The sequence below is a fragment of the Protobothrops mucrosquamatus genome, unplaced genomic scaffold (assembly GCF_001527695.2).
Source record: "Protobothrops mucrosquamatus isolate PMUCROS unplaced genomic scaffold, P.Mucros_1.0 scaffold53, whole genome shotgun sequence".
Lineage (NCBI taxonomy): Eukaryota > Metazoa > Chordata > Lepidosauria > Squamata > Viperidae > Protobothrops > Protobothrops mucrosquamatus.
Window position 1 is genome coordinate 819,669 of NW_015386434.1, and position 13,809 is coordinate 833,477.

General features: G+C 39.9%; 1 protein-coding gene across 1 annotated transcript in view; it reads right to left on the minus strand.

The window, feature by feature from the left end:
- PCSK6 (proprotein convertase subtilisin/kexin type 6) overlaps window positions 1–6,981 on the minus strand; it is a 62,545-nt gene extending 55,564 nt beyond the window's left edge. Inside the window, exon 1 of the mRNA XM_015811850.2 lies at window positions 6,955–6,981. Within this exon, the coding sequence (XP_015667336.1) occupies window positions 6,955–6,966 (12 nt within the window). The 5' untranslated portion in view covers window positions 6,967–6,981. The remainder of the gene's footprint in view (window positions 1–6,954) is intronic.
- Window positions 6,982–13,809: the final 6,828 nt, after the last annotated feature.

Consider the following 13,809-nt stretch of genomic DNA (forward strand, 5'->3'; position numbering starts at 1 on the left):
CCCGCTTTTCTACTTAGCACTCAACGGTCACTCTTACCTAGTAGATAGGAAGCTACAAAACAAGGGGCTTAAGAAGACTGTGGAGCATTTTAGATTCAAAGGGGAAACCATGCTGCAGAATATGCCAGGACCCAAGGGTGATAGGAAGCAAACTAGGTGCCTCCATAGCATCAATGGGCAACCCCTTAAGGGTCTTCAAACTTGGCCACTTGAAGACTTGTGGACTTCAATTCCCAGAGTTCCTCAGCCAGCCAGGGCTGGCTGAGGAACTCTGGGAATTGAAGTCCACAAGTCTTCAAGTGGCCAAGTTTGAAGACCCCTGCCTTAAACCAAACACATCTTTTCCCACAGTCATGCAGCAGCTGGGAAAAGATGCAGCAGGTATGAGGAACTACCAGCAGGTGCTACAGGAATGCAGGCTTGTGCTTTCAAGCACCCCTTTTCCTCCTCCCCCCCATCTTCAAATCTAATGTGTTGCATGCCTAGTGCCCAACTGCCCTTCCAAAGAACACCTTATAACAGCGAGATTGTTCTTCTCGTGAAAAGCAATTTTGAACCTGTGAACGTCTACGGAGGTTCTCCATCATCCAGGTCCTGGTTGTCCCAAAGATGCTTTTTTCCAAAAGGCAACTGGGACTTCTTTTTTTTTCCTTTGAAAATGTTTTGCCTCCGAAGTTCTGAAGAAGCTTCCTGGATGAGAAGAAGTGCGACATTTTCAAAGGAAAACAAAAACAAAAACATCCAGTTGCCTTTTGGAAAAAGCATCTTTGGGTGAACCTATGAATGTTTCTATCATTTTTCTAACCAATGCTCTGCCTTCTTCTATCTTTTTCTTCCTTCCCTTCTTTTTGCTGTTGATTTCTGGCAACTGCCTGCATGAATCCCTGCAGTTTTCTTGGAAACATTTTCAGGAACATTTTGCCCTTGCCTACTTCTTCCTAGGGTTGAGAGAGATACTGTCCAAAAGTCACCCACCAGCAGGTTTTGTGCTTTCAGTAGGACTAGAATTCACAGCCTCCTGGTGCCTTAACCACTGCACCTGGTTCTCTTCCTCTGATATATCGTAGTAGGTCTTCTTTTCTAACACTCAACACATTTCGGAAACAAGAAGCGCCATGTTTAGTTCTTAGCCTGCCTGAGACCAAACGACAGTGACAAATCAGATCGATGCTACAAAACGAAACGGGGAAAAAAACAACATTTTCCCTAACTGTTAAAATAATTTCCGTCCCTTTTCATCAAAGTCAAAATAATACTTCTACAGCTCTTGCTGTGCAGCTTTGGTACAACAGCTGCTCTGCAGCTGGAGACTCCTGTTCACACACTAACAAAATAAATTATAAATCTCCTGCACATTGAAAATGGGAGGCTAGATATTGTTGATCCATTACAAACCGACCAGGATTACCATAATAAAACTTGGAAATGATGTGATCTTCGCCGCACAAGTGGAGAAAGGAAATGGGTGCTGTTGTTTTTTTTCTTTCCCTTCCCAGCATCAGAGAAAACAGCCGTGAAATCTGGGATTGAGCTCCAAGGTAAGCAGAATCCCCGAAGGAACACGGAATCTCAGAAAATGAGGATCTTATATATACCGGTATATATATATATATATATATATATATATATATATATATATATATATATATATATATATATATATATATATATATATATATATATATATATATATATATATATATATATATATATATATATATAAAACAGTGACTCCTGGGTGTGATCATCTTTCCAAAAACAAACTGTGAACACCAGGAGTATATCAAACTATACAAAGTTTAATAACATAAAACATAAAACAAAACTACACCAAGCTTTCGTCGGACTCCTTCCGACTTCGTCAGGGTTACGTGCCAGTCCATGAGACTCTCTCATGGACTGGCACGTAACCCTGACGAAGTCGGAAGGAGTCCGACGAAAGCTTGGTGTNCTGGGACCGGTGACGAGGTCCAGAAGCCGGGCGCAGATGATGGATGGCGTATAAAAGAGACTCTCTCATGGACTGGCACGTAACCCTGACGAAGTCGGAAGGAGTCCGACGAAAGCTTGGTGTAGTTTTGTTTTATGTTTTATGTTATTAAACTTTGTATAGTTTGATATACTCCTGGTGTTCACAGTTTGTTTTTGGATATATATATATATATATATATATATATATATATATATATATATATATATATATATATATATATATATATATATATATATATATATATATATATATATATATATATATATATATACAAAGACCTACACACACACACACACACACACACACACACACATATATATATATATATATAGCTTAGCCTCACATTTTGATAGTAATAAATAGGAGTTCAAAGGAGGGGTGGGGGATGACAACTCTGACCTTTTCAAACCGTGCGTGTTTAGCAACTGCACGGAACATCACCAGATGTTTAATGTGTGCTCAACAGATTCCTGAGTAATTGTTCAGAAGATCATCAAACAACTTTAGCCTCAGAACCTTAAAGATATTAAAAAACCTTCGCCTGGGCTGTTTTTCTCAAACAGCCTGGCTTTCATGTAGTGTGGTTCATGATGAGGGGCTTAAAAAAGTAGCACACTTTTTAAAACAATCACCCCTTCAACCTAAGCAATCCTTCTTGAGAGGAAGGCAGTCACTTCCAGAATTCCCCAGCCACCATGGCTACTGCTGAGGATGCTGGAGTGCCCAAAAACCGCCTAGGTTTTGGGAGAGCTGGTCCTGATGAATGCCTTGCTATGCCGTTTCTATCAAGCCGGTTGGTAGCGCGGAGACAAAATAAGTTTGTTTCAAGCTAGTTAAAGATAGAATACAGCCTGCTGAAGACACAGCCCTAGTTATATGGCCAAATCAACTTATTGAAGACTCCTCTGTAGGAATCCAGAAGAACTACCTAACATGGCACATCATGGTCTATCAGTGTCCTTTCCTGATGAAGAATTCCCTGTAGTTTTATGATTGGTGTCTCAAGACAGTCTCCAAAAAGTAATTGATTTCTGATAGAAGAGAGTGTTTGTAGCTCATGGTTGAACTGTGGGGTCCTTGGTGCTCTCTGAGCTCGGTGGTTTTCTTGAAGACATTTCATTACCAAATTAGGTATCATCATTCAGTGCCCAGTGATGCTGTTACGTACTTGGGTAACGAAGTATCTGCAAGAAAACCACCAAGCTCAGAGAGCATCAAGGAGCCCATAATTGACTTTTGTTACAACAAATAATACATTTGATCCTTCCCCAGACATGTTTTTAAGTAGTTTTCCAATTCTGCGGTCCTCCACTAATAAATCCACCATGGATTTTATTCATCTAAAATATTTATATGCTATTATTCACATACTTCTTTTCCAGACTTTAAGCTATGTTGCTTTCCATGGGTCATACACAGCAGCATGGGCAACAGTGAGAAATGATGGGAGTTGTAATCCACCAATCTCTGGAAGGCTGCAGGTTGTCTAATCCAACCAGGGAAATACACCATCTTTGGATTTAGGCTACGCACACAATTTGTGGAGAAAATGTGTTTTTCCTCTCCATTTTTTTTAAAATGGTGTTTTTATCAACAACATTTCAGTGCGTTTATTTCCTTTGAAAATCCATCATGTCTCCCCAAATGTGCACAAACCCTCATGTGGTTAATTGGATGCTGATTGCGAGGCTATTTTTAATCCTGTCTAAATGACATGACAGAGGCCAAGAGATGTACAAGTTGTGAAAAGAGAATAAAAATTACCCAGGCAAATTCGTTTTCGAATATTAGCTGAAAAATCACACTTCCAGCCTAGCCTTTCCCAAACTCTCTTACAGATGGCGAGTCTTGGAATTGCTATGTTTCAGGGACAAATGGATTTATTTCTGATTCAGCTATTGGGTATTTGAATTTTAACTTCAGGTTTTCTTTGCAGTGCTCCATGATGATGCGTTTGCAAATAGTCTGTTTCTCCATTTGGAGGACCTTTTATTTCATACTCCTCCCATCTTTGGAATTGGCAAAGCATTTCCTAGAACGGGGGTAGGGAACCTTGGTTCTTTTATGACTTGTGGACTTCAGTACCCAGAATTCCTGAACCGGCCATGCTGACTCAGGAATTCTGGGAGTTGAAGTCCACAAGTCATAAAAGAACCAAGGTTCCCTACACCCCTGTTCTAGGAAACGCTTAGATAATTTTTTGTGTATACTCCGATAAATACATAAAGCATGGAATAGAAAAGACTTCTGTAGTCCAAGGCTTCAAGCAATTTATTAGCCGTGATGGCACAGTGGTTAGAATGCAGTACTGCAGGCTAACTCTGCCCATTGTCAAGAGTTTGATCTTGACTGGTTCAAGATGGACTCAGCTTTCCATCCTTCCGAGGTCGATAAAATTGAGGACCCAGATTGTTGGGGGGCAATATGCTGACTCTGTAAACTGCTTAGAGAGTTCTATAAAGCATTATAAAAGTGGTATATAAGTCTAAGTGCTAGTGCTATTTTATTTCTCATTTGCCCAGATTGGAGATGAGAGAAGTTTGTCCAGTGCATGGTGTCTCTTGTTCCTGTTCTGAATGGAGCAAAGTTGATAGCAGAAAAGCTGGTTGTGCCTCCTCTTCAAACTGCTGCTGAGCAGTTGAGAACGGTTCACTGCACACCCATCCAAGACCGTGCCGTCAGGTTGAACAGGACAATCTGCTCAATATGAGCAAAAGGGCAGTTGATTTACTAATTACACTGGCAAATTTCAGGGAGCCTTTGGAATGCAAATTTCTATAAAGACTTGCATAAATTGGGAAAAAGAACCTCAGCTGTAAAAGCATCCGCTCATTTAGATGACATGAAATTTACTTATCTTTTCATTCTCCCCTCCCGAACCCCTTATTTGTAAGAATTCTCAAGAACCGCACCGTTGTTTTCTCTGCCATTTGAATTCCAGGTGGCATTTATTTGTCAGTGAAAGTAAAGGTTCTGCCACTATCATTTGCATATTCACACAGTAACATTAAATGGAACAGTCAAAGGGCGACCCATCCTCCTGAAATAAACTAGAAATGTACTCCTTGATTATGAAACCAAAATAAAAGCCAAGTCCTGAATGCTGCCGTGCTAATTTTGGACAGCATGTTTAGGTAAATACTAATTGAACACATTGCTAAATAACTTAAACACCTGTTCTATTGCAGAAATCATTTATTTTCCCACCAAGAGTCTCTTTGGCATCTCTCTGAAATCTGATAGCGCTCTGAAAAGTTAACAAAGGTTTTTCTTCCAAGGGGTAGGATGATGATGAATGTGATTTCATCGAAACGTCGCTATGACACTTCTAATCTTACACGGGAGAAAACCCGAATGACCAAAGACTCACATATAAACACAAAACCTCCCACAATTAAGAGCAGGGCAAGAATGAGCAATTGGCAAAGCTTTATTGACCAAGCAGAATCAAAATAAATGATTTTGTTTTGTGCGCATTTCAAAATCTTCATGCAAATCACAGAGAAGAAGTAGATACAGTTATCTATTTGCTTCTGTGTTAATAATCCACCACAAGGTTGGAATGCCCTGTAGCAAAGACATAGGGATGTAGGATTCAATCCAAAAAAAAAGGAATGATAGACTAGCCAAAAAAAAAAGAAGAAATCCTGAAGGACAAAATACTCAACTGGTAAAGCACATCATAACCCTCTTTCTTCAAAGACAATTAGATCTAATTAGCATCTTTTTAATCCAATCCACAGTAGTACGAAAACAACTCCTGTTCATCAATGAAAGGAATATTAAATATTCCAGCAATTATCATATGACCCTAAAGAAGTGTTTTAAAGATTCTGAAAGCTTCTTTAGCAGGTCAGTTTGGGAAATATTCCACTGTCTCTTAGTAACTCTCTAAATGTAGAATTTTAGTGATTATTAGTAAAAGGAAAAAAAAAATCAGCAGCAGCTATTGGTGCTCTTTCTACTCCTTTGTATTCTTATTAGCGTTAACATACTTCACTGAGGCATGGTACAAATCAGAAGGAAACCCAATAGTTATGCAATTCGGTCCCATAAAATGAGTTCTTAACTTAACGGCCAACCTTATAAAGCCGATATTTATAATACAAATCAAACTCAACAGTCATAAATATTTAAAACAACACCCCATGAAAGAGCAGAACACACGTATTCATAATTAATACAAAGCAAATATTAACTTGAAAAACTTCGAACTTAATTAGAGGAGAGTAAAACAAACGGGCCCCATTCTAATATACTGGTCAAATAAAAAAAAATTGTTTTTAAAGGTCATCGGAATTTGACAGAAGTGACCATAAGAAGAGAGTTGATCCCCCAGCCCTAGGACAATGTCCCTGATGCCAGGAAGCCTGCAGATGGGGATGGAGAACAGAGAGAAGACCCTGCCCAGCGGAACATAAGGAACAAATAGGATTGTAGGGGAGAAACATGGGTCAACAGATCAAGGAACGTTGTAACCAAAGCATTAGAAGTTCAAACAGCTTGAACAGGGAACCAACATAGAGTCCTGCAATGTAATAAAATATGAGAATCACCTGGAAGGTCTAGAAAGGTCCTGCTCTGGACTAGGATTAAGGCTAGAGAGAGGACACCTACCACGTGACCACTGTAATAATCTTACAAATCAACCAATGCATGTTCAATGAAGCTATGTTCCCTCCCATCTATACCCATCTCCTGATCCTGCGGACCTGTATGAGAACTTGCTGATTATCAGACCAGACCCCAAGACCACAGGCAGAGGAAACTGGGACAACCTAGGAGCAGGGGATCCAGTGGGGGAAAAACACAAACAAGGATGGAAAGACCATTTTTGTGTTATGCAACTTGAGACTAAGACAAAATGCTCCTTTTCTTACTTGGTTGACTTCATTTGGGAACCTGGGGCCACATTGGTGATGGCCTCTGTGGGAGGCGATATCGGTATTGGACACACATACCTTTGGATCCATTCTGAGGAAGTTGTGTGGACCCCTGCTGCTGAACGTTGATCTTTTAATGGTCTTGCTGTGATGGAAATGATAATAGTCTTCCAGGCTCCCAACCTATAACAATCGATGTACAAAAACAAGTCAGGAAACTAACCAATTCAAGCATTCACTTTCTTCAAGGTATGGAGGAGCTACAGAACATATTGAGATGGAATATTTTTTTGATACCTCCCATTAGCCTTTCTCGACTTTGTGATCTTCAGGTCTCTCAATGGTAGAATTACCAGACCGCATCGACAAACAATTATAGCTGTGCTAGTGTATGGAAATGAATGTGGGGTGAAAGTTTTGTTGTCCTTAATAGGAGCAGCACAAAAGAGTTTGTGAGATTTTTAATTCTCCAAGAACAGAGGTCTACACCAGTGGTTGTCAACCTGCAGGAGGCCACGATGTCATCACAGGGGGTCAGTGAATTGTTTGTTAAGCCTAGTGCTCTAAATCTTGAGTTTTCTTGGGGGCCGGTGGCCACAAAAGGTATTTTAAAGAGGGTCGGTGGTGAAGAAAAGGTTGAGAATTAGAATTGTGTAGACTGGTCTACACAATTAGCATGTAAAATTTTTTGAGATTGAAACAGTTGTTTCAAATTCAAAAGAATCTGATCTGGCCTCATCGGATGTAATGGTATGTGTGGAAGACCTTGAGAGACGGAGCAAAGAAATGCTATTTAGCGAACGGTCCGATAAGAGAAGACATAACCCACAGATGCACAATGGGTGGAGAAAGAGGCCAAGAAGGGACCTCCCATCAGCTTTTCAGGTTGCCAAAGAGATGGCAGGAGATTTATACTTTCAGACTTGCAAGATTTTGTCAATGTGTCCTTACAATAAAATAGAATTAGCTCATTGGGTTGTATTTCCTGTCTGGTCTACCCAGGAAGGGTGACACTGGATGTATTCCAGGGCTGTTCCAACTTTTCCAGAAACATTTCAAATGTTTCAAACAGCACTGTTTCCAGTTTTAAACTGAATTTGAAAGGGTCCGTTTTGAGCTTAAACCTTTCTAGGATGATTGGTACAGCACTCAAGCACTTTCTGACAGAAAGTGGCCTCGAAGTTTGAACATAATATTTCAAGTTTGAATCTTCTCAAATTCTCAGTGTTCTGCATATTATAATGCAAAAAGGTTTAAGCTTGAAGTGCCCCATTTGGGGCTCAATTTGAAATCCAATAAACTATCCCAATCTCCTAGGCTATGTTCCGATGACATCCCAATATTTTGAACTAAAAGCTTACGGTGACTTTCAGCTTAGAACGTTAAACCGTCATTTTGCACACTTCTAGCAAGGTTGGAGCAGCATTTGAACGTGACCTCTGAAGTCAGAACAGCTCGTCTTGAATTTGAATATTTTGAATTTTTGGCACCCAAAAATAAAAGGATGGGGGAGAAAGAAGACCAAAATCAAGCCCAAACTCATAACCAGTTTAAAGCTCTGCAGTTTAAAACCAGGAAAATTTAAGATGCTTGTGACCACCCAACAGCCTTAACCACATCAAGTAAAGACTTGGTAGATAATTCACAGATATTTTAGGCTTGGTTATTGACAGGCTTAATTAAGTTCAGCTCAACATGCTTGGTTAGTTAATGGTTCAATCTCTTGTGCAAACTAAGAAAATTGATTAAACGAAGAGCACCAGATTAAGGTGTTGTGTGAACACAGGTGACATGTACCCCCAATACATTTGGCAGGAGATCTGATTAGGAAAAGCTTCCTTTAAATAATGGAAGACCTGATTAGGCATGATTGATTAATTGTATGCCATCTACTCATTTTCAACTGCTAGACACCACAAAGATTAAGCATGATTATTAGACTTATATTTAGCCAATGTTTTTTTTTAAAAAAAGGTACCTAATATTAATTTAATATATCTTAGGTGACAAGAATTTGAACTGAAATATTTATTTAGTAAAAAGATCATACAATGAAATATGCGTAATGAGATTTAATTCCTACATGGAGACAAATACAAAACTGTACCTATAATATCCTGGCAACCGTCATAAAGATTTAAAGAGAGTGATAGAAATCTAATTGTAGTTCCCTTACTAAAGGAGAAATAGCCTCCATCCGACAGAACAGATATTAATAGAAGAAAATATTTGTAGCTTAGGGTTAAATTGTGGAATTCTTGGTGCTTCTGAGCTGTTTGCAAAGAAACAACCAAGCTCAGAGAGCACCATGGATGCCACAAAATAGATCTCTTTCTTCTACACAATCCTCACCCTTATTCTTTTATAACCCTTCATGTTCCTTCCACCCATTTTTTTTCACAAAGTTGAAAGTGCAGGGGGTGAGGAGATAATGGGGAACATCTACTCTGCAAAGAGAAGCCCCATCATCTTCATGCCTTCATTCGTGAGAAGCCCAATCATCCTCATGCCCTTCATTCATGAGAAGCCCCATCATCCTCATGCCTTCATTCTTGAGAAGCCCCACCATCTTCATGCCTTCATTCATGAGAAGCCCCACCATCTTTATACATTCATTCATGAGAAGCCCCACCATCTTCATGCCTTCATTCATGAGAAGCCCCACCATCTTCATGCCTTCATTCATGAGAAGCTCCACCATCTTCATGCCTTCATTCATGAGAAGCCTCACCATCTTCATGCCTTCATTCATGAGAAGCCCCACCATCTTCATACATTCATTCATGAGAAGCTCCACCATCTTCATGCCTTCATTCATTAGAAGCCCCACCATCTTCATGCCTTCATTCATGAGAAGCCCCATCATCTTCATACATTCATTCATGAGAAGCCCCACCATCTAAAGTTGAGCTTCTTCAATAGCATCTGCTTGCCATATATTAGTTGTTTAAACTTTGGTCTTGAGCATTGAGAATTCTTAAAATGTGTGTTTGCAGCGCCTTCTCAAGATTCTCTGTGAGCCACATAGAATCCAGAGGTATTTACAGAAATACCTCATGTCAAGTCGCTAAAAGCCAACATTTTGTTTGGAAGCATTTCTAATAGCCTAATTTTTCAAATCGCCAAGGAATTATTGGAGAACGAGCTATTTTCTCTCTGGGCACTTCTGTTCCACTGGCAGGATTACCTGTCCCAGCTTGACTGCATATTCATTTGCAGAGCCTCAAAAGATCAGTTCTGCTACCGCTTTTAAGTTAATCTCCTCGGATTGTCTAGAACTGACTCCCACTGGAACCAAGATAGAGAGAGACGCACGGTCCATCTGTCTAATCTTCTGGTGAAAGGCTTATGTGAATAGATAAACTAAACATTTTCGCCTCTTACGAGAAAAATGAGCCAACTGAAATGGGGGGAAAAAGTAATTCAGCGCTTAATACAACCTTTGTTGTTTCCCAGCTCTGTTCTAGCAACAAAATCTGCTTCACCTGAAAAATGGCTACCAAAATTTTAAAGCAGGAAGACAGTGGAATCAAAATTTTCAGAAAACCATCTGCCCTTAACAGTTGCATCCATCTGAGAAGAAGCTAAAGACCATGATTATTTTGCTGGTGCTGCAAGGATATGCACATTTATTCCAAGAAAATGAGTTGCAAAAAGCAAGCAGCCCACTACTCGTAGAAACATTCATGTTTCCCAGGTCAACAGCTGCAAAGGCAATCACTGGAAGCCTCCAGATCAGGGGTCTTCAAACTTGGCCCTTTTATTTATGACTTGTGGACTTCAACTCCCAGAATTCCTCAGCCAGCGTGCCTGGCTGAGAAATTCCAGGAGTTGAAGTCCACAAGTCATAAAAGGGCCAAGATTGAAGACCCCTGCTCCAGATCATTTAAGGTTTGAAACAATGTCATCACAATCCCAAAAGTGCTTTCTCCAAAAGGCAATTGGACTTTCTTGAGTTGTTTTTTTCCTTTGAAAATGTTTAGCTTCTCATCCAAGAAGCTTCTTCAGTTTGGAAGAAGAACTGAGAACTGAAAAAAAGCTTCTTGGGTGAGAAGTGAAACATTTTCAAAGGAAAGAAAACCAAGAAAGTTCAGTTGCTTTTTGGAAAAAGCACCTTTGGGACAACCATGACCTCGATGATTGAGAATCTCCATAGCCAAATGTCATCACAACTTTATGTGATGGAGAGGAGAGGGAGAGGGAGAGGGAGAGGAGAGGAGACCCCAGTTTGGTCAAGTTAGAAATATCACCAAATCCACAAGGTTCTGTAGAGGTGAGCACTCTAGGGAAGGATTAGATCCACTAAAACTGCAGGGTTATATCCATTTCCCAGGAAACACGTTTCACTGAAAACCATGAACCTTAATTTTGATTGAAGGTGCATCAGACTGCATTATAGAACTCGTATGATTTATTTATTGGTAGATTTATATCTTGCTATTTCCTTTAGAAGCTCAAGGCAGCAACCCCAGACTTCCTTCTTCCAATTTTTCTCCTCTACCACCTTGTGGCAGGCTGGGCTGAAAGAGAGTGACTAGCTTAAAGTCACTCAGTAGGTTTCCGTGATGGGACTCTGGCTTTCTGCATAAATCTATATCAGAATAAATACAACACTCCTACAAAAGGAAAACAGATATTTCATTTATACAGTATATATATATATAATGAATGCACATGTCATAACAGGTTTCACCTTCATATACTCCTGTGGGCAGAAGGAGGTAGATGAAAGATGGAATTACGTAATGCATGAAAGTACCATTTGTTTAGCCATCAGCTAAACCACAATGGATTGAGTTCACACAACACACTAAGGTTTAGGCATTGGTTTCCTATAGCATGCAAAGCAAAACGTAAACAAACCAAGTTAGCACAATGGGCAAACACAGTCACGTTGACGGTTTATAGCATCCTGGAGAAAAGGTAGTCAGGGAAACGTTTTAACACACACATGCACACACACACACCTTTAGGGGACACATAGCTGTGTTCCAATATTTGATGGGGTCAAACAATTTTCCAAAGCATCAAAAGGCAAGACAAAAAACAATGGGTGGAAAATAATCAAGGAGAGAAGCAACCTAGAATTAAGGAGAAATTTCCTAACCGAGCAATCAATCAATGGAACAGTTTGCCTTCAGAAGTTGTGGGTGCTCCATCACTAGAGGCTTTCAAAAAAAAAGTCTAGACAACCATTTGTCTGAAATGGTATAGAATTTCCTGCTCAAACAGGGGGTTGGACTAGAAGACCTCCAAGATCCCTTCCAAGTCTATTATTCTATGTTCTATGCTCTCACTTGCTTCCAATTCCTACATGACATTAGTCATTACCTGCCTGGCATCTTCCAGATGTTTTGTACTACATACCTTCTTTCCCAGTCAGCTTGGTGCAATCTAGGGGATTAAACTAACAAAATTACATTCTATTTCTGAAGCAGTTCAATTCCGCTAATACCTGAATGAGAAACTGATTGTTGCTCCCTTATGGATAATAAGACGTCGAATGCTAGTAATGAGAAGAATTAGAATCCAACATATCAGCTAAGACATATTTGTTTAACCACGGTTTGCTGAATAAATGGGAGTGGGTTACATCTGCCCAACACATTTCCGATTTTGTGCAGCATGTAAATCCTACACATACTCCCCAATTTGGCTGAAGATGTGGAGGATAAACACACAACGTTGCTTCCCCCCCTTTTTTTTCTTTTAAGGGACCATACGTAATTTAAAAATAGCACTTTGTCCTCCATCAAAGTTGTTTTAAGCTTGGAGTTTGTCCTTTAAAAGAAGTGCAGACAGAATATAATTGTAATCCTCCAAGACCATTCAGAAGACTGCCAAAAGCAAGTTTGATTCTTGCTTAGCTGCTCCCTCCCAGGAGCTAAAGGTTATAAATAAGCAGAGAAATACACATCTATATTTAGCCTGCAGAATAGTGTCTAGCACACTCTAAAAAGCAAAAACCCCAAATGAATTATGGAAAACAAAATGTCAATGCTTCCATTCATGCAACTGAACCGTAAAGCAACCAACCACATTTTAACCTAACACATCGTGCGGTTCTAAACTACAGAAGATGGTTGGTCCGTAATTCAGTATGTTGTAAACATCCCCAAAAAATGGATTAAAAAAAAACACAACAAAACCATGGTTCAATTAAAGTCAGATGTCTACGTGGGAGAGCTTTAACCCTGGGCCTTTTTCTGTTTCAACCTGGGCTGAACGAGCTGCCACATCAGCTGTTTATACTAGAAAACATGCTTCAGCTTGTACAAGTGGGTCATTCCTTCATCCAGAGCAACGAGAACGATTTAGCAAGGGTTAAAAGCGTTGCATCTAACCCACATTCAAAAATAGATGGGGAAACGGTGTCCCCATCGTAACAGCTTTAAAAAAATCGACACATTGTTAATGTAAAGAAGGATGCAAGATCAGCAGAACAACCCTTTGTCTGGAGGAATGTCCCACCTAGGACCACTTGAAGGAACCATCAAGCATCAGAGACCCGAATGCTGCTCCCGAATGCTGCTATTCGGAGTTAGCATCCTAAGAACAAACCGAACGCCTGGAGATCATATGGTCACGACCTCACGGTTGCATTCAAATGGTCCCTAGTTCTAAGTTTGCATTTTTGGTAGAAATTAAACTATGAAAACTTCTGTGTAAAACCATGTTTGTCTGGGGTTCTGTGGGCAGCCAACGGAATTCCCCAAAGTCCTAAAAGACCCTGATGTTCAAGCAGTTGTGGTTAAATTAGCTCCCCAGGTTTTTTTGTGTTTTTTTACTCCTTGTTAAATCTCAGCAGCTTCTCCTTGTTAGTTCTCCCATATCTGCTCCCATTTGCTTTGTTAGGAAGTTAGCTACCCTTGGCTTTTGATTGATTTTCCCATATCCTGTTCAGCAATCAACCAGCTTTCAATTCCAAACGGA